Here is a 22,398-nt window from a genome sequence, read left to right as displayed (position 1 = left end):
TTCACCCATTTCTGGCTCAAACTCACAAAGACAGCATAGTTTTATATACAACATTCAATTATTTTTCCTATATAGGTATACAGTGGAAGTGTGAATTTAAATTTACTGTGCTAGGCATTGATCTTTGTCCTTAATGTCCTAATGCAAAAATGTGCGCTTGAAATGCTGACCTTCGCAATATTGACTGATTCATATATCTTTAGCATTAATGCTGGACAGTTTGTCTTTCACAAATATAACTTGCAATGTTGCACCATGGGGGAAAAAATAACTGCCTGATTTAGGGGTACAATATACACATTAAAATGGTCCAAGAATTTAAAATGAAATTAATTCTATTTGCTTAACGTAAAAGCAACAAAATTTAATTTGAGATTCTGAAACCCTAATTTCTAGAGTAGGGAAGAAATCACTTGTGGATTCATATGAGAAACAAACATAAGCATAAATAAATGTATTATTATTTAACAGTGGACAGAGTATATGTCACCAGCAGATTAATTAATTGTTTCATAATAGTAACTGGAAAAATTATTTTTTCACAAGGAAAACTAATGTGCAAAGCATGAAATTGGAATATGAATCAAAGGTGGAATATTTTTGTAGTAACTGTATAGCAACAAATCTAGGCTGGAAAATATTTCCAGTTGACAGTGAGCAAACTGTTTTGTCTGTATTAAATTGAAGGTGGTTACCTAATTACAATGCCTGTTTCTGAATGTTATAGTTGAGTTTGAAAGGTACAAAAAAATTGAACAATTCGATCAAAGCCCCTGAAATTTATGGGAATATAGATTTGTTACATGGAGGCAAAGAAAAAATAGCTCAAAAGGAGGTCATTCAGTTCTTGTGCCTTTACTAGCTCTTTGAAAGGGATATCCAGTTGGTCCCACTCACCTACTCTTCCCCCTCCATTTATTTTCGTTTTTGAGCATCTAACCAATTTTCTTTTGAAATTTACGATTGAATTTGCTTCAACCACTCTTTCAGACAGTACATTCCAGGTCATCATGACTTGCTGCATAAAAACAAAACTTCCTAACCTTCCCTCTAGTTCTTTTGTGAGGTCTTAAATCTTTGCCCTCTGGATTCTTACCCTCCTGCCAGTGGAAACAGTTTCTCCTTACTTACTCCATCAAAACCCTTCATTATTTTGAACAGCTCTTGGATCAGAACAGGTTAGCAGAGATTTAAGAAAATAGGAAAGAACAGTTGGACAATTAAAATCATGGAACCAACTAGAATAATGTTATTTTATATCTAGTATTATTCTAGGGTTAAATAGTAATATCACATTAAAAGATCCCCTGGGAAAAGTGATCAAAATACAATGGAATTCCAAATTAAGTTTTAGTGACATACTCGAGTCCAAAACAAGAATCTTTAAACTTTGGGGGGAAAAAAAGCAATTACATAGTTATGAGGGGAGAGCTGAATAAGGTTGGTTGGATATGTAGACCAGGTTTGGCAGTAAATAAACAAGGGGAAGCATTTAAAGAAGTGATTAAAGTTTTCAGCACAAATGCATTCCATTAAAAAAACAAAAATCAACAAGAAATATCCGTCCATGGCCCACTAGGGAGGTTAAGGATAGCATTAGATTAAAAGAAGAGGCTTATATTGTTGCAAAGAATAGTAGTAAGCCTGACGTTTCAAAGAGTTTTAGAAACTAACAAAGGGCAACCAAAAAATTGAAAAGATGGAAAATAAATTATGAAATAAAACTAGCCTGGAATATAAAAACAGATTAGAAAGAGCTATTACAAGTATGTAAAAAGGAGGAGAGTAGCAAAAGTAATAATGACAATGACAGGAGCAATTATCATGGGAAATAAGCAAGTGGCAGGAATGTTGATTCATTTTATGTTATAAAAATATAAATATTATATCATATATGCAATATATATGGATATTATATAACTATTATATGGAGGTGTTGGCAGGCTTAAAAGTGAACAAATCTCCAGGTCCGGATGATTTGTGTCCCAGGCTGCTGAGGGAGGCAAGGGAGGAGATCGCAGGGTCTCTGACCCAAATTTTTAATTCCTCTCTGGCCACGGGGGAGGTGCCAGTGGACTGGAGAACAGCTAATGTGGTTCCGCTATTTAAGAAGGGTTGTAGAGAAAAGCCAGGGAACTACAGGCCATTGAGTCTCACATCAGTGGTAGGGAAACTATTGGAGAAAATTCTGAAGGAGAGAATCTATCTCCGCTTGGAGAGGCAAGGTTTGATGAGGGATAGTCAGCATGGCTTTGTCAGAGGGAGGTCATGCCTAACAAATTTGATTGAATTTTTTGAGGAGGTAACCAGGTGTGTGGATGAAGGTAATGCAGTTGATGTAGTTTATTTGGATTTCAGCAAAGCCTTTGACAAGGTCCCACATGGGAGACTTATAAAGAAGGCAAATGCACACGGGATTATTTGATAAGATGGATTCAAAATTGGCTTAGTTGTAGGAGGCAGTGGGTGATGACAGAAGGATGCTTTAGTGACTGGAAGCCAGTGTCCAGTGGTGTACCACAGGGATCTGTGCTGGGTCCCCTGTTATTCATCATTTATATAAACGACATAGTTGACTATGTGGGGGTAGGATTAGTAAGTTTGCAGATGACACAAAGATTGGCCGGGTGGTTAACAGTGAGGTTGAGTGCCTTGGGCTACAGGAAGATATAGACGGGATGGTCAAATGGGCAGATAAGTGGCTGATGGAATTTAACCCTGAAAAGTGTGAGGTGATACACTTTGGAAGGAGTAATTTGACAAGGAAGTATTCAATGAACGGCATGACACTAGGAAGTTTTGAGGAACAAAGGGACCTTGGCGTGTGTGTCCACAGATCTCTGAAGGCGGGCGGGCATGTTAGTGGGGTAGTGAAAAAGGCATATGGGACACTAGCCTTTATCAATTGAGGCATAGATTACAAGGAAGATCATGTTGGAGTTGTATAGAACCTTGGTGAGGCCACAGCTGGAGTACTGGTCGCCACATTATAGGAAGGATGTGATTGCACTGGAGGGGGTGCAGAGGAGATTCACCAGGATGTTGCCTGGGATGAAACATTTAAGTTATGAAGAGAGGTTGGATAGACTTGGGTTGTTTTCGTTGGAGCGGAGAAGACTGAGGGGTGACCTGATCGAGGTGTACAAGATGATGAGGGGCATGGACAGGGTGGATAGGGAGGGCCCCTTAGTTGAATGGTCAGTCACGAGGGGACATAAGTTCAAGGTGAGGGGCAGGAGGTTTAGGGGGGATGTGAGGAAAAACTTTTTTACCCAGAGGGTGGTGACGGTCTGGAATGCGCTGCCTAGGAGGGTGGTGGAGGCGGGTTGCCTCACATCCTTTTAAAAAGTACCTGGATGAGCACTTGGCACGTCATAACATTCAAGGCTATGGGCCAAGTGCTAGTAAATGGGATTAGGTAGGTAGGTAGGTCAGGTGTTTCTCACGTGTCGGTGCAGACTGCATGGGCCAAAGGGCCTCTTCTGCACTGTGAGATTCTGTGATTGTATTATGATTAAAATGTTGATATCATATAAAAAGTATTTTTCTCTTTTCACTGAAGACAAATTACATACCGGAAATAGAGGGTAACACAGAGGCTAATAAGAATGAGAAATGTAAAATAATTAATACCAGTACAGAAAAAGCATTGGAGAAACTTAAGGGATTAAAAGCTGACAAATCCCCAGGGCCTGATGGCCTACACCCTAAGACCTTAAAAAAAACTGCAGAGATCATGGGTGCACTGATTGATTTTCCAAAATACTATAGCTCCTAGAATGGTTCCAGTAGATTGGAAGCTATTTGAGAAAAGAGGGTAGAGAGAAAACAGTGAACTACAGACCAGTTAGCCTGACGTTAGTCATTGGAAAAATTATCAAATCTATTATTAAGTCTTAACAATGTATTTAGAAAATCATACCATGATCAGACAAAGTCAACATGGTTTTATGAAAGGTAAGTCATGTTCAAGTTCGAGTCAAGTCATGAAAGTTTGAGTTATGTGAGGATATAACTAATAGGATAGATAAAGGAGAAGTGGTAAATGTAGTATAATTGGATTTCCAAAAGACATTCGATAAGTTTTTTATTCTTTCATGGGATTTGGTGTTGCTGGCAAGGCCAGCATTTGTTGTCCATCCCTAATTGCCCTTGAACTGAGTGGGCAGTTGAGTCAATCACATTGTTGTGAGCCTGGAGCCACATGTAGGCCAGACCAGGTAAGGAAGGCCGATTTGCTTCCCTAAAGGACATTAGTGAACCAGATGGGTTTTTACAACGGTCGATGATAGTTGATACTGAGACTAACTTTATATTCCAGATTTATTAATTGAATTTACGTTCCACCAGCAGCCATGGTGGGAGTTAACCTGCATTATCCAAGCATTAGCTTGGGCTCCGGATTACTAGTCCGGTGACTTGACCTCAACGCCACTGTCTTCCACACAAAAGGCAAGGACCCATGGAGTTTGGGGTAGTATGTTAGCATGGATGGATAGAGAACTTGGTGACAGACAGGAAGCAAAGAGTAGGGCTAAAAGAGGAATTTTCCTGCATTGATCATTGTGGGAGCCTCAGCTATTTATAATCTATATTAACAATTTAGATAAAGAGACAGAGTAATGTTATCCAAGTGTGCTGATGATAGAAAGCTATGTAAGAATGTAAGCTGTGAGGGTGACACAAAGAGCCTGTAAAGAGATATTCACAGGTTAAGTGAGTTGGCAAAAATGTGGCAGATGGAGTATAATGTGGAGAAGTATACAGTTATTTGCTGTTAGTAAGAAAAGAAAAGCAGAATATTTTTCAAAAGATGTAAAAGTTTTAAATGTTGATTTTCTGACACATTTGGGTATACTAGTACAAGGCACACAAGGTTAGCATGCAGGTACAGCAAGTAATTAGGAAGGAAAGTGACATGTTGGCCTTATTGCAAATGGATGGGCGTATAAGAATAAGGAAGACTTGCAACAATTGTATAGGGCTTTGGTGAGAGCATGCCTGGAGTTCTGTGTGTTTAGGTCTCCATAGCTAAGGAACAATATATCTGCTTTGGAAGCAGTACAACAAAGGTTCACTAGATTGGTTCCTGGGATGACAATGTTGACCTAAGATGAGTGGCTAAATAAATTGTGCCTAGACTCTCGAGTCTCGAAGAATGAGAGGTGATTCCAATGAAACATGCAAGATCGTGAAGGGACTTCACAGGCAAGACACTAAGAAGTTGTTTCTCTTAGCTGGGAAATCTAGAACACAGGGACAAAGTCTCAGGATAATTATGTCATTTATGACAGAAATTAGATATTTCTTCACGCAAAGGGTAGTGAAACTTTAGAATTCTTTATCCCAAAGGATTGTGGATGCTCCATAGTTGAAAATACTTAAAGCTGAGATGGACAGATTTTTGGTATCTCAGGGAATCGAGGTATATGGGGAGCAGGCAGGACTGGGGAGTTGAGACCAAAGATCAGTCATGACCATGCTAAATGGCAGAACAGGCCCGAGCGGGAGTATGGTCCACTGTTCCTGTTTCTTTTGTTCTCTCCACATGACTAAAGTCTCTCATCCCTGGTATGATTGTAGTAAGTCTACTCTGCACTCTGTCATGGCACATTATAGAAATGAGAAAGGTGCATTTAAACTTACACCACAGGTAATTTGTAAGTAAATAAATAAATAAACATAAGAAAGCTTATGAATTTGTGAGCACAAAATTCAATCTGCATGTGTTAGCTTCGGAATGTTCTCTCCTTCAGTATTATTTAGCATTATTATCATTCCAACAAACCCGTGTTAATTTGAAACCATGGTAAATTGTTGAAGTATTGCCTTGGAAATTGGTATGTTTGACTTGAACAAAAAAAGCATCTGAAGTCTTGAGAAAAGTATAATCCATTTGCTTGGTTTTTTCGCCATTTATTTGGAAGAATTTGAATGTGCCTCAGTTTTGAATGGGTGTTTTAAGATTTAACAAATTGATTATATTAGAATATGCAAGAGTCCTTTTCCAAACTTAACAATGAGAATGGACCATCATTTGCTGGAGCAGAGACCTAATGCTATCTGCCATTCGTTAGACTTTCCCTTGCAAAGTAAGGGTTTCAAGATTTGTACAGCTAGTTGCTGGAAGTGTGAGCTGATCGTGCAGGAGGGAAACAGAACACCTGGGACCCAAATGGGCAGGGCAAGCAACTATGTATCCCCTTAACTAATGAGACTGAAATAAACAGCTTCAGGGCTGAAAAGGAAGTGTAAATTAGAGTAGATGAATCCAGTGCCAAATCAGATACAGTACAAAAAGAGAAATAGGGAAAGGTTGGATTGAAAGAGAGAAAAAGAGGAAGGCATTTTTATTTTTAAATTTGACATTTCAAATCCCCAACATAAATTACTATCTAAAGGAATGAGATTCCACACTAGTAATAATTAATTTTCAATGCTTGGGAGATTGATTGGCAGTAATTAACAAGTGGCGCATTGTTAAAAGGTTACTTGTGCTTGAAATGACGAGAATAACTTTCTGCGACGAGTTTGGGTCATATCTGCTGGACAAGTGCACCAATTTTGTGGCATTCAATGGTGAGACAGCAACAAAGTGATATTTCTATGAGGCTTACAGTGGAGCAATGTAACTTGGATATCCCCATTTAACTGCACATCTGCCCCTTACCTGCAGTTGCTGTATAATTTACACACAAATAACGGTGAGCACCTTTAGCCTCACTTATTTTGACAGCACATTCTGAGCCATTAAGTCGGTAAGATCCTAAATTTGTCAAAAATAACTTCACATAAAGAAAAGAAAACTTGGATTTATGGACCACCCTCAGGATGTCCCAAAGTGCCTCACAATTAATGAATAACATTTGAAATACGAACATACGAAATAAGAGCAGAAGTAGGCCATTCAGCCCCTCAAGCCTGCTCTGCCATTCAATATGATCATGGCTGATCTGTTTGTGTGTCAAATTCTACATTCCCATCCACCTCCGATAACCTTTGGTTCCCTTGCCTAACAAGAATCTGCCTTAAAAATATTCAATGACCTTGCCTCCTGAGGCAGAGAGTTCCAAAGTCTCACAACCCTCTGAGAGAAAAATTTCTCCTCATCTCTGTCCTAAAAGGGTGACCCCCTAGTGTTAAAACAGTGCCCCCTAGTTCTGGACTCACCCACCAGAGGAAATATCCTTTCCACGTCCACCTTGTCAAGACCGTTAAGGAACTTATATACTTCAATCAAGTCACCCCTCGCTCTTCTAAACTCCTGTAAAAACAGGCCCAGTCTGTCTAACCTTGTCTCATAAGACAACCTGCTCATTCCAGGTATCAATCTCGTAAACCTCCTCTGAACCACCTCCAATGCATTTACATCCTTCCTTAAATAAGGAGACCAAAACTACACACTATTCGAGATGTGGTCTCACCAATGCCCTATATAACTTAAGCATAACATCCTTGCTTTTATGTTCAATTTCTTTCCTAATGGAATACTATTCTTTATTACCTTCTTAATTACTTGTATCTGCATACTAACTTTTTGTGACTCATGCACTAGAACACCTAGATCCCTCTGCACCTCAGATTTCTGCAGCTGTTCTCCATTTAAGTAATACTCTACTTTTTTATTGTCCCTGTCAAAGTGAACAACTTCACATTTTCCTACATTATGCTCCATCTGTCATATTTTTGCCCACTCACTCAACCTATCTATATCAATCTGCAACCTCCTTATGTCGTCTTCACAATATACTTCCCTACCTATATTTGTGTCTTTTGCAAATTTGACTACCATGCCTTCACTCCCCTCATCTAAGTTATTGATATAAATTGTAAAGAGCTGAGGCCCCAGCACAGACTCATGTGGGATTCCACTCGTCACACCCTGCCAATCAGAAAAAGACCCATTTATGCATACTCTGTTTTCTGCCAGCCAGCCAACCTTCTATCCATCTTAATATGTTTCCCCCTATACAATGAGCTTTTATTTTCTGCAATTACCTTTGATGTGGCACGTATCAAATGCCTTCTGAAAATCCAAGTACAGCATGTCTACAGGCTCCCGTTTATCCACAGTGCGTATTACTCCTTCAAAGAACTCCAATGAATTGGTTAAACATAATTTCCCTTTCACAAATCCATGCTAACTCGTCTTGATTACCTTGAGTTTCTCTAAATGCCCAGCTATGACCTCTGTTATGATGTGGCAGGTAATTTGTGCCAGGTGGACCAAATCCACAATGGAAACTTGGCCTCGATATCACAATGGTTTTGCAATTTGTATTTATTACGGGAGATTTGTGCACTGAATACAGAAGTGAAGAGTCCACTAATGCCTTTATATATTTAAAAAAACTAAATTAAAACATTTATTAACAAAAAAGATTTCAAGCACATAAATAAGATTACAGTTACATAGTACTATTACAAATGCCAAAATTCCTAATTAACCCGACTACCAACTACACACCCCCTTTAAGGCAACAGTCCAAAATAGATTTTAAATTTAAATAGCAAGCTAGCAGATTTACCACAGCACCCATTCGACAGTGGAATTCCAAAGAATTTTCTCTAACTTTAGTTACTGGACACAGCAGACTTTTGCAAACATGGCTAGAGGATTCCGCAAGGCTGTTTTACACACTCCTTTTAGTTCTTATATGACCCTGCAACATCACCTTCCTTCCTTCTTTATATATGTTTCTCTCTCTTTAATCTGTAAATTCCATTGTTATATATGTCTTTGGAAATGTACTTTTCCCATAATACAAAAATCTTTCATGTTGCCAATATGGTCAGTACCTTTTGAGAAAAATGAACATAATGGACCTATTTATCTTGTTAGTTGTAAACATCCTTTGAAACCCAAACAATTCTTTCACTTATCTAAAAATGCACATTTCCATCACACCCTACATGCTAAGACCTCATCCATGTTTACTCATTAGCATTTCAAATGCCTCTTACCCCTCACTTCTTCTGATAATTTCAAGCTTGCAGCCTATCTGACTCTAATTTAATTAAATCACATAGACAGAACTATCTACATTCACACCCATAAACCTACCTTACAATAAGCCACAATAATATTATGAAAATTATTATAGTTTCGTGACAACTCCTTAATGATCAATTCTAACACCTTCCCCATGACAGACATCAAGCTAACTGGGCTATAGTTTCCTGTTTTCTGCCTCCCTCCCTTCTTGAATAGAGGGTTCTTTTTTTTGCTACTTTCCAGTCTGATGGAACCTTTCCAGAATCTAGAGAATTTTGGAAAATTCACCCCAATGCATCTACTAGCTCATTAGCCACCTCTTTTAAGACCCTAGGATGAAGTCCATCAGGACTCGAAGACTTGTCAGCCCCCAGCTTCATCAGTTTGCTCAGTACTGCTTCCCAAGTGATTGTAATTTCACCAAATATGGTCACTGTTGTTATGTAAAATATTTAGACACTTGGATGCAGAAAAAAACTCATTCATTTTATCATCTGTATCTTGTTAAGTTGTATGCTTTTAACCTTTGTCTTTTTTTTAATAAGAGGATTTTAGGTGATGCTTATCCTACAGCAAGATTATTATATATTTATATGTATTATATCTTAGGCAAGGTATAATAGCTCCTGAACTTACAGAAGATGAACTTTGGAGGGCAAAGTATGTCCATGATTCTGCGTTTCACCCAGATACAGGAGAAAAAATGATTCTTATTGGCCGAATGTCAGCTCAGGTGCCAATGAACATGACAATTACTGGATGTATGATGACCTTCTATAAGTGAGTAAAGACATTTTAAGTGTAAGGTTTCCTTCTGATTTTTCACAACTGTAGAAAGCCTATTGTGACAGGAGGGTTAATGTACTTTTAATGCTACCAAGTTTGCATATGGTGAGAGCTGCATGTTTCTGCCCACTTTCTACTAACCACATTTCTGGCGAAGCATTGAACTTGAGTATTTGCTTCAGCCCATTTGATCCAGAAACGATAGAAGATAGTAGGATTGGCTGCATTAAGGAATTCATTTTCTAATTACATTCTTCTTCAAAAAGAAAATGTAAACCATATACTTATTAGGAACATCAAATAGGGTTTTCTTTTTTAAATAAAATATGTTAAGTAATTGTGGAATTGAAACTACTACCCAGAACCCCAAAAGCTGGATGTCATTTGGAAATCTCTATTGCAGCATTTGGGGAGCGATTAGGGGCTGCAATGCCCTAAAATATACCAAAAGTATCTGTAAATTGTGAATCATGACAAAAAAAAATCTCCATGGCATGGCACAATGTGCAGGCTTATAATGTCTGTTTGATACTTGTGGATTTATTCAACATGTTTCAAACATGATTTTGTATTAGAATTATATTAAAGTACCAGCGATGAAATGGGCTTCACATGGTCCTGACAATTTAAAGCAAGTCCTGGGAAGTTTATTTCCTGGTAAATAGTGGATGCCGGAGTCCCTGGGCAGTATAATGTATTTTTTTAATACTAATGGAACTCCTAAGTAGTTGCTGTAAATGGTTCGTGTCTTACCTGACTTTGTTGTTGTGTTTCTAGTGGTATCATTATATTCCCTTATGGTTCTGTCATTTTTATATTGTTTTCTGGATGTCTCTCAGCTTTTCTTCTGACTCTGTTGTCTTTTTCATTTCTCTCCTTTGAGTTCTCAAAAGTGGAGAGGAGACATATGATCACAGAGCAGGGTGGAAGCAGCAAGCAACATGAAGGTGTTGGTCTTCTAACTGCCTACACTAATGTGTAATTTCCCCAAGCTTGTTTTATGCCTTTGTCTTTCATCCCATCAGCTGTTCTTGTGTCTACACAATTACTGCCCAGCTCCCCTTGTGTTCTCATTTCCCATTAATTCATTGTTTCTGTGTACTACCTATAGTATTTACCTTTTCTCTTCAACTCACCCTGTCTGCTGTCTGTTGTACTTTCTGCTGCTCCTTTACCGATTACATTCTTCCCAATGACATTCCGTTTTCCTTTTCTCCCCTCTCTACTTTCTCTTTTTGTCTCTTTATCCTATTACTTCCTTCCTTCTCCTTATCAGCTCCTGTCCACCTTCTCCTACATTCCCCCTTAACTTGCTTGCTATCCCCTACCTGCCCCTTGTCCTGTCTCCTGTTACCCATTTTTCCAACTCTCTTCTTTTGCCTCCGTATGTCCTGCTTCACAGCTCCAGCGTTTTCCCTCATATGTCTACTTGATGCCATCTCTCCCTTTCCCAGCTTTCCCCATGAATCTCACATCTATTCCCCAGCCCCACCAACCTCACCCTGAACCTTTTTTTTCCAGGCAAGGTTTGATCTTGCCTAATAGGATAGAACAGGTCCTGTGGTAGTGGCAGCAGGTTTTGAATGGGAAGGGAGGTCATGCAGCAAATCTGACAGTAGTAGAGAGCCCAGTATTAGAACATGGCATGCCTAAAGATGGAGCAGTGAAGAAACTCTGCAGCAGCAGGGATGTACAGGGAAGGTACAGAATGGGAGGACAATGGCAGCAGAATTCAGCCTCAGTAAGAACAGACAAGCTAAGGGACGACACAGCATGACAGGCCAGAAGACGTCAAACAAATACTGAGTAAAGCATCAATAAATTTAAGGTAAAACTTCCCTGCAAGGAACAAGGTGTATGGAAAGAGAAAAAATAATTATAAAATTTTACACACTGCCTCGACCATGAATGAATGAATCTGGGAGTCTGGGAGATGGCTTGGAGGAGCACTAGCATTACCATTGTTGTCACTGTAGGTTAGATGGATGGTTGAAGGAAAAGGGAATTAAGGCAGGCATTTGCGATTAGGGCCACTGCTCATTTGAAGGAAAAACACCAGCACGGACTGGTTGTTGAATAAGCAGCCTTTTCCTGTGTTATATTTCAATAAAATTCTCTTTCTATATAGTGTTGGGAGGACTGAAAGGTTACTATAACTGTAAATATAAGTGCCTTATAACTTAGAGTATAAAACTAATTCACAGGTGTGAGAGAGATAGCATGACATCCAAATGCTATGGAAATAGCATGACAAATAGCAAGATAGAGGTGTGACCTGGACAGAAAACATGTGACCAGACAGCAAATACGTGTTGCACAACAGGAAGTCACAAAGGTACAAGACTTTTAAAATATAAAATGGATTCCTCTAAAGGGTGGCATGGGTGCTGAGGCCAGTGTAATATCTAGAAAATATTAGTTATGTTGATGGCTCAGGTATCACACTATTCTTGTCTCAGAATATCTTGCGTTTCTATAATGCCTTAAATGTAATGAAACATCTCAAGACATGGTACAAAGCAAGGTTCAAGCACCTGAGCAGAGGTTCAGGAAGAACAAATGGCGGATGCCTTGCCCTTCAGTAGGTTCCTTTTGAGAATGATAAAGGTGTGGCAACACAGGGGACTTTAGGATGGGAATTCCAAAACAGGGCAACATAACCAATTTCTCTCACCAATGGTGAATATGCACAAAAGGCCAGAGAAGCAAATGTGTGAGCTGGAACACGAGCTTGCAGAGATAGAATGGAACAAGACCATGGAGGAACAAGGATGAGAACATAGGAGCAGGAGTAGGCCATTTGGCCCCTTGAGCCTGCTCTGCCATTTAACTAGATCATGGCTGATCTTCTACCTCAATGCCATCTTCCTTCACTATCCCCATATCCCTTGATATCATTGGTATCTAGAAATCTATCAACCTCTGCTTTGGACATACTCAATGACTAAGCTTCAACAGCCCTCTGGCTTAGAGAATTCCAAAGATTCACCACCCTCTGTCTGATGAAATTCCTCCTCATCTCGGTCCTAAATGGCCTACCTCTTATTCTGAGACTGTCCCTCAAACAAAAGAAACGTCCTTCCTATATCCACCCTGTCGAGCCCTCTAAGAATTTTGTACACTTCAATGAGATCACCTTTCATTCTAAACTCTAGAGAATATAGGCCCAGTCTCCTTAATCTTTCCTCAAAATACAGTCCCGCCATCGCAGGGATTAGCATGGTGAGCCTTTATTGCACTCCCTCTACAGCTGTATATGCTTCCTTAAGTAAGGAGACCAAAACAGCACATGATACTCCAGGGGCTGAATTCTCCGGTTGGCGAGCGGAGGCGGGGCGTAAAATGATGCGCAGTGACTGTGCGCCCGCCGAACTGTCAAAGGCCTATTAAGGCCTGTTAAAAACTAATTTAAGCAATTAAATGCTGCCCGTCCGATCTTAAGGTTGACGGGCAGACGAAGAGCCCAGGCGGCCTTCGCATTTTTCGTGAAACCTCATCCACGAGCAGGTTGAGGTTTCATGAAGTGTTTTAAAATTCAATAAAAATTTTTAAAATAATTTTTTGACATGTACCAGCTCATGTGATAGTGTCAATTGAGGGGACATGTTTTAAAAGTTTTTAATTACTTTATTTCAGTTTTTAAATATCAAACTGATCTCCCTGAGGCACCTCTGTGCCTCAGGGAGATTTCCAGCCCCGACCCAGGAAATTCCCCCCCTCACCCGGCCTGCACAGGGAACATTCAGCGCTTCCGGGCGAGCGTCACGCTGGGCGGGCCTTAATTGGCCCACCCCTGTAAAATGGTGGCGCAGCCCTGATCAAGGGAGCCGATCGGGGTCGCGCCCACCCCTGACACGAGGGAAAATGTTTCCCCAGGTGTGGTCTCATCAAGGCTCTATACAACTGCAGCAAGACTTCCTTACTCCTATACTGAAATCCCCTTGCAATAAAGGCTAGCATACCATTTGTCCCTAATTGCTGTTGCACCTGCATGTTAGCTTTAAGTGAGCTATGAACAAGGACACCCAGATCTCTTTGGGCATCAGCACTTCTCAAACTCTCCCCATTTAAGAATGAATCTGCACTCTGTTTTTCCTACCAAAGTGAATAACTTCACATTTTTCCACATTATATTGCACCTGCCATGTTCTTGCCCATTCATTTAGTCTGTCTAAACCTCCTTGAAGCCTTTTTGCATCTCCCTCACAACTCACATTCCCACCAAGTGTTGTATCATCAGCAAACTTGGAAACATTACATTACAAATCATTGATATGGATTATGAATAGCTGAGGCCAACGCACTGATCCTTGCGGTACCCCACTAGTCACAGCCTGCCATCCTGAGAATGATCAGTTTATTCCTCCTCTGTTTTCTATCAACCAATCCTCAGTCCATGCCAGTATACCCCCAGTCCCATAAGCCCTAAATTTGCTTACTAACCTGTGTGGGACCTTATCAAAAGCTTTATGAAAATCCAAATACACTGCATCCAGTGGCCCTCCCTTATCTATCCTGCTAGTGACATCCTCAAGAAACTCCAACAGGTTTGTCAAACATGATTTCCCTTTCATAAATCTATATTGACTCTGCCCAATTTCCCCATTAGAATTTTTAAGTCAACATAGTTGGGGAACTGGAACTAGTGAAAATTGGTGAATACCAGTGAACAAGGCATTGTAAGATAAGTAACTTATGAGACTGAGAAGGAGAACAGTAAACAGTATACGTAACTGGGAGATGATAAGACCATGAATGAAGTTATGTTTTGCTTTTTTTGTATGTTTTACTCTAGGTTTGCTTTTGGCTACTGTGTTTCAGACAACACTTAATTGGTGTACCTGAGCTATCAACATTCTCAAGTGATTTCACTTGCCTTAATAGATAAAGTAATGTAATCCGCACAGAATAATGAACAGACACCCTTTTTGGGTTACTTAGGGCACTGGTTTTCTTTGTCCTTAAAGGTATCAGCAAAACACTGCAGTAGACCTTGTTTGGGGCTTTAACTGGTGATTTATGTACTGGAATAAAAAAACAGTAGCAATTACAAAATGTATTTTTTCAGTAAAAACAAAACAATGGAAATACTCAGATCAAGCAGCATTGTGGAGAGAATTAGAGTTAGCATTTTGGGTCAATGTCCTTCGTCAGAACATTTTTAATACTTCCTGAATTTTGCTAAGCCTTTGTATATTATAAAATAATAAGTAATTCCTAAATTTGTGACAAGCTGTGTATTAATTACTTTTTATAGAAAAAATATTTCCCCCACCAATTATGAAACTTCTCTGCTTGTCTAACTTAAAAACAGAGAATACTGGAAATTCAACAGTTCAGAAACATCTGTCAAAAGAGGAAGATAGGGTTAATGTTTCAGGTCTGTAATCCATCATCAGAACCCATGGGAAGAAAAGCCATTGCAGGAGTTATACAGTCAACATCGGGACAGGCAGGATTAGAATCAGGGCCCATATAAATCGATCACAGAGAAGAGCCAATTGAGGATGATGAAAAGGCCACGCATGTTGCAAACCATAGAGAGCATGAGGAGAGAGATTGGTATACAATATATTACTGGTAACTTTGATCAGGAGAGTATCAGCGTTATTTATGAGACAGAATCTAGACTTCGATGAGTCAAGCAAGAAAAACCATTGTAGACTTTGGTAGCTGCTATGCTTTCAAGAGCTTTTAAAGAAGTTAGAGGTGAGCCAGTAGTTAGAGCCATACAGGATGGGTGTTTAAGAAAGAGTTCCCTAGCCTCCGAGTCCAACCTTTTCACTTGCAACTCTGAGACTGAACCAAAATATCCACTTAATTTAAAATTCAACTCTTCGAGATGAGCTTCCAACTACATCACTAAGATCGCATAATTACACCTCTAGATTGCCTGGCTCCATTCCTGCCTCAACTCAAATGCTGCTGAAACTTTTATCCATTCTATTGTTAGGTTTAGACTTCACTATTCCAAATAGCTGACTACACTCCATAAACTTGAGGTCATCTAAAACTCTGCTGCCCATATCCTAACTCATACCAAGTCCGTTCACCCATCACCTGTGTGCTCACTATATTGGCTCCCAGGAAAGTAACGCCTTGATTTTAAAATTCTCATCCTTGTTTTTAATCCCTCCATGGTCTTGTCTCTGCAGCTCTCCAATCCTCTTTTCCTCCATTTCTGGCCTCTTAATCCCCTATTTTAATGGCTCCTCTGATAGTGGCTGTGCCTTCAGCTGCCAAGTTCCTAAGTGTTGGAATAAGAACATAAGAAATGGGAGCGACCCCTCAAGCCTGTTCGCCTTTCAGAAAGATCATGGCTGATCTGATCTTGGCCTCAATGCCACTTTCCTGTCTGTTCCCCGTATCCCTTGACTCGTCTGTAGTTCAAGAATCTTTCTATCTCAGCCTTGAGTATATTCAATGACTCAGCCTGGACAGCTTTTTAGGGTAGAGAATTCCAAAGATTCGTGACCCCCTGAGAAAATAAATTCCTCCTCTTCTCTGCCTTAAATGGGAGCACCCTTATTCTGAAACTGTGCCCCATAGTTCTAAATTCCCCATGAGGGGAAACATCCTTTTGGCATCAACCAGTCAACCTCCCCACATCACCCATCCCCTCCCAAATCTTTTATATTTCAGTAAGAACGCCTCTCATTCTGCTATATTCCACTAAGTATAGGCCCAACCTGCTCAACCTTTCCTCAAAAGACAACTTCTTCATCCCAAGAATCATCCTAATGAGCCTTCTCTAAATTGCCTCCAATACAAGTGTATCCCTCCTTAAAACTGTACTCAGTACTCTAGGTAGTCTTACCAATGCCCTGTACAGTTGTCACAAGACTTCCTTACTTTTATACTCCATCCACCTTGCAATAAAGGCAACATTGCTTTTGCCTTCCTGTACCTGCATGCTAATAGTTTGTGTTTCATGTAGGAGGGCACACAGATTCCTCTATACTGCAGTATTCTGCAGTCTCTCTTAATTTAAATAATAATCTATCTTCTATTATTCCTGCCAAAGTGAATGGCCTCGCATTTTCCTACATTATACTCCTGCCAAATTTTTTGCCTGCTCACTTAACCTATCTATATCCCCTTGCAGACTCGGTGTCCTCCTCACAACTTGCTTTCCCACCTATCTTTCTATCAGCAAATGTGACTACAATATATTAAAGTCCATCATCCAAATCATTAATATAGATTGTAAATAGTTGAGACCTCACCACTGATCCCTGTGGCACCCCACTAGTTGCAGTTTGACAACCGGAAAATGATCCATTCATCCTGAATCTCCATTTTCTGTTAGTTAGCCAATCCTCTAACAATGCTAATGCATTTCCCCAACACCACGAGGTTTTATCTTGTGCAGTAACCTTTTATGTGACACCGTATTGAATGTCATGTGACACATTTATTGAATGTCTTTTGGAATTCTGAATATATTGGTTCCTTTTTTATCCACACTGGTCAGTACATCCTCAAGGAACTCCAATAAGTTTGTCAAACATGGGGAATTCTCTCCCTAAACCTTTCCACCCCCCTACCTTTCTCTGTTCCTTTTAAAGTGTTCCTTATAACCTACCTTGTTGACCACTTTTTGATCATAATGTGGTTCAGTGTCAAATTATGTTTGATAATGCTCCTATGAAGTGCCTTGAGTCATTTGCTGCATCCAAAGCGCTGTATAAAGACAAGTTATTGTTGAGCAGTTTTGAAAGAAAGTATATTGTCAGCTCTTCCATAGCAGCATTACAGGACTACCAATTTCTGTAGCATTACATGACTATACTAATAGGGGACACGGCTATATAGGAAGAAGAACTTGATAAAAGTTTTGCAAGGTATCAAATGACATTTTTTTCTAAGGCATTAATGTTATTTAACAGTAATAACGTGATCAATATCTCCATGGTTTGTTGTAGGTTATTAACTTTATATTGAAAATTTTCAAAATAAGCTGCTTCCACCATGCCATAAGATGCTACAAATCAAGACACAGATTGTTGACTTTATTTAAGAACTGACTCTCACCCAGGCCATGTAGAGATATATTACAGTATATACATTGTGCTCCATTGGTCAGTGCTTCTCTTACCCTTCCTCTCTCCTACACTCGCTCCAACTTCCTGTATCTTTACTATATTGAAGTCATAACCCATCTCCTAATCTATCTCATTCTTTCTCAGTGATCTTGAGATATTGAAACTTATTTTCTCCCCTAACCAACCCAACGCCCCCCCCCCCCCACCCCCCCACCCCGCGGCTCCCTCATCACCCCCAATCTTTCATAGAAAATAGGAGCAGAAGTAGGTCACTCGGCTCTTCAAGCCTGTCCTGCCATTAAATATGATCATGGCTGATCTTCTATCTCAACGCCTTACTCCCACTCTCCCCATGCCCCTTGACCTCTTCAGTATCTAGAAATCTATCTATTTCCTCCTTAAATATATTCAATGACTTGGCCTCCACAGCCTTCTGTGGTAGAGAATTCCATGGGTTCACCATCCTCTGAGTGAAGAGGTTTCTCTTCAACTCAGTCCTAAATGGCCTACCCCATATCCTGAGACTGTGCTCCCTTGTTCTAGACTCCCCCATCCAGAGGAAACCTATTCTTGCATCCATTCTGTCCAGCCCTGTCAGAATTTTATACGTTTCAATGAGATCCCCTCTCATTTTTTCTAAACGCCAGTGAATACAGGCCTTGTCAACCCAATCTCTCCTCATACGACAATCCTGCCATCCGAGGAATCAACCTGGTGAACCTTTGCTGTACTCCCTCTATGGCAAGTATATTCTTAAGTAAGGAGACCAAAACCGCACATGCTACTCCAGGTGTAGTCTCACCAAGGCCCTGTACAGCTGCAGTAAGACATTCTTGCTCCTGTACTCAAACTTTCTCGCAATGAAGACCAACATACTATTTGCCGCCTTAACTGCTTGCTGCACCTGTAATGTTTGTTTTCAGTGATTGGTGTACAAAGACACCCAGGTCCCTTTGTACATCAACATTTCTCAACCTATCACCATTTAAATAATTCTCTGCCATTCTGTTTTTCCTACCAAAGTGGATAACCTCACACTTACCCATGTTATACTGCATCTTCCATGTATTTGCCCACTCACTCAACTTGTCTAAATCGCCTTGAAGCCTCAACATCCTCCTCACCACTCACATTCCCACCAACTTTCATGTCATCCTCTTACAATCTTCAGGCTTGAAACCATCTTAATCACTAATTCCTGATATACCTTATCTTCAACTTTGGTGATTCCCAGCTCCATGAACCTTGACCATTTACTTTTGTTTTTTTACAAGTATTTTCATTAATTGTAATACAGATAAAGGAAAGAACAAAATACAGGTGTAGGAAAAATTGTGATCCAATATGGACTTTGAACAATTTCCCTATTAATTTTCCAAAACAGTTATTTTTATAACTAAATATAGTAAGTGTAATGTTTCCTATTGATTTGATTTTAGAACTACTCCAGCAGTGGTTTTCTGGCAGTGGATTAATCAGTCCTTCAATGCTATTGTGAACTATACTAACAGAAGTGGAGACGCTCCAATAACTGTAGGGTAGGTTGTGTTTCTATTAAGATTGAAGTGAGACATTGTTATAAATTTCTGTTTTGGACTGTATTTCAGATGCCAACCAAATGATGGTTTTGTTGATCAAAATAAAATTAACATAAACAAAACTGAGCTTTCATGGATTTGTTTTGTATGCATTAACTTCTTGTAGAAATAGAGTATTTATTTACCATTAGTATGAAAACAAAATAGTGTTTTCATCATAGTTAACGCTGTTAGATTTTGTTCTAGAAGTTCTAAGAATATATTACAATTATGATTTTTTATTTTATTTCCTGTTTAAATTGCAGCCAACTTGGTACAGCCTATGTGTCTGCTACAACAGGTGCAGTAGCAACGGCTCTTGGCCTTAATTCACTAACTAAGGTATCATTAGCTTTTGATACGTGCATATTTTATCCGCTATTGGATATTGGAACTATGGAAAATATGTATTGCCAATTTCATGAGGATACCAGGAATAATAGACATAATTATGGAAAAATTGGTGCTGTATTCAAGGAGCAGAGAAAGTGAAGGAGTGATCTAACAGAAATATTCAAAACTATAGAAGGATTTGAAGGGATAAATTGCAAAAGACCCACTGGTTCAAGATTCAAAAAACATATCAGTAAGTGGTTCAGAGCTAATTTGATCCTATGCTTGCCTGGTCATGTACACATGGACTTTATTGAAAGACACTATAATAACCAAGAACCAAACCCTGGATAACTTTACTCCTTTCCTGTGCAAGGATACTGACACTAATTGTTAGTGTTGTTTCTAGTTGAGGCTTCTACGCTAGTATTTCACATGTTACAACATATTTATCCACTAAGCAGAGATGTGAGCTTTAATGAAGAATGTTTTTTTTCTTGTATGAATATTATTGAATTCCTTCAGATGTTCAAATTTTTCATTAACTCTGTCTTTCCTTGATTTTGAGTGTGTTTTATCATCTGGATTTATTGCAATTAATGATGCATGACAAAAGCCTAGTGTGGGTTCACAATTTAAGATAACCTAGATCAATTCTAAAATAGAAGAATAATTCACACACCATGTAATATTTAGTTACAAGGAATATCAAGATTAAATGAAAGAAAATTAAATTAGTCTCTCTTGCATCAGTACTCTTTGTGAGAACATAATACAACGTGTAGACAGATTCCTGCTACATTTCTCAGGATTCCAGTTTTGAATTCTTTAGTACTCCCATTTGATAGGAGACAATATAATGAACACTATTAGTAACAACCTGTTAGTAATATATGGGCAAGGGACAATGTTCAGGAGACAAAAATTTAGTAATGTTTAGACAATTGTACAGATATAATAATGAAGATTTGGACTGATTCCCTCAGTTATTCTTGTAAAGGAAATAATTAATGATCCATTTCTTCTGTACAGCGTGTGACACCTCTAATAGGACGTTTTGTTCCATTTGCTGCAGTAGCTGCTGCCAACTGTATAAATATCCCTTTAATGAGACAAAGGTAAGTTTTCCATTTACTGTCTCAATAGCAGTAAAACACAGATTTCAAAATGAAATAATTCTAGGAGTGGCAAGATGCACCATACAGTGGATTATCCAATTCCAGATTTGCATTGAGAGATTTCAAGCAGAGTTTGGGCATTTCTCCAAAATCAAGTGGCGGCCATAGTGAACTATTCCTGAGAGCCTCCTTATTAAAGAGTAGAATTTAGCAGAGTGCTGGGAACAAACCTATTCTATCACACTTTCTGTAATTGATATGCCTGGAAAAATTTGAGGACATTCACACAACTCAATTGCTGTAAAGTAGTCAGAATGCTACAAAAGCCCAGTAAGATCAGTATAAGTTATTTGTGAGGAATAACATGCCCATCATCATTACTGCTTACTGAGACTAAAAACCCTTGATTGGGAATATTTTTGAAATTACATTTTTCCCTTTTTTAACTCTCCCATTGTTGGCCATACAAAGGGAACATCAAATCTTTAAATACTCTTCAATATTTACTTTTCAAAAAAAAACCTGTAGTTTCTATCCACCATATATAATGGCACTCCATTTACTTAACCTGAATAATATGTTTCTCAGTACAGCATGATTTAAGCTTCTGAAAATCTTTTTATCAGCTTATTTAACATGGCTACACAAACCAAAAGAAGCCTGGATCATAATGAATCTGCCTTTCTGAAAAGGGGATGGTGCTACCAAGCCACTTTTGGTGATAGGCATCGGAGGTCCCCACCCAGAGTGCATTCTGTGCCCCATCCACCCTCAGTGCATCTTCAGAAAATTAGTATTTTTGAAAAGTTAGTTTTAAATTGCTATAAGTAAGTTTTTCCAATAAATAAGCAGATAGGCACTGATTTAAAGAAGCATAGAAAATGTAATCATCTAAATATTTTCATTGTTTATGAACTTGGGATACAAAAATATAGATTGTAATGCATTTCCTTTTGCTTAGACAAAAAGCCTTTCTGCATGGAGACAAGTGCTGCTTTGAAATTTGCAACACCAAACATTCCAAAAATCTTCACTGTCTGCTTTCATTCCACAGAGAATTGAAACATGGAATACCAGTAACAGATGAGAATGGTAACCGACTAGGAGAATCAGCAAAAGCTGCTCAACAGGCTATTGTACAAGTGGTCGTCTCTAGGATCCTCATGGCTGCTCCTGGCATGGGTCAGTAGTACTAAAAGTGTTGTGTTACAGACCACTCGGAATCAGAGTCGCTGTGGCAACATGCACTTTTACATGCATATTGTAGTCTGGAGTTATGGATAGTGATGGTAGAAGTTTGACTTGTTTTCCATTGCATGGCTGACCAGGAAAGTCGCCTCTTACTGCCAGCCATTGGCATGTGTTGGAAGGATTTGCAGGTTGGTAATCAACCTGTTTGACCACATTATGAGCGTACCTTCCTTGGCTATCAAGTGGGACTTGAACCCAGAGCTTCTGGCTCAGAGACGAGGACACTACCTATTGCGCCACAGGACCTTCATAGTATTAAAAGTAAACAGTTTTAATAAAATGACTTCCTGAGT

The 22,398-nt window shown here is 39.2% G+C and overlaps 1 protein-coding gene across 2 annotated transcripts in view; it reads left to right on the top strand.

Moving 5' to 3' along the window:
* Positions 1-22,398, top strand: part of LOC144685748 (sideroflexin-1) — a 78,011-nt gene that overhangs the window by 43,516 nt on the left and 12,097 nt on the right. For both annotated transcript variants that reach the window (XM_078550586.1, XM_078550587.1), the window contains exons 3-7: positions 9,605-9,775; positions 19,266-19,364; positions 19,670-19,745; positions 20,769-20,854; positions 21,909-22,036. In XM_078550586.1, coding sequence (XP_078406712.1) covers positions 9,605-9,775; positions 19,266-19,364; positions 19,670-19,745; positions 20,769-20,854; positions 21,909-22,036 — 560 coding nt within the window. The remainder of the gene's footprint in view (positions 1-9,604; positions 9,776-19,265; positions 19,365-19,669; positions 19,746-20,768; positions 20,855-21,908; positions 22,037-22,398) is intronic.

Source organism: Cetorhinus maximus, chromosome 10 (assembly GCF_964194155.1).
Source record: "Cetorhinus maximus chromosome 10, sCetMax3.hap1.1, whole genome shotgun sequence".
NCBI classification, from domain to species: Eukaryota; Metazoa; Chordata; class Chondrichthyes; order Lamniformes; family Cetorhinidae; genus Cetorhinus; species Cetorhinus maximus.
Note: the sequence above shows the minus strand (reverse complement) of the source record. Positions and strands in the feature narration are given on the sequence as shown.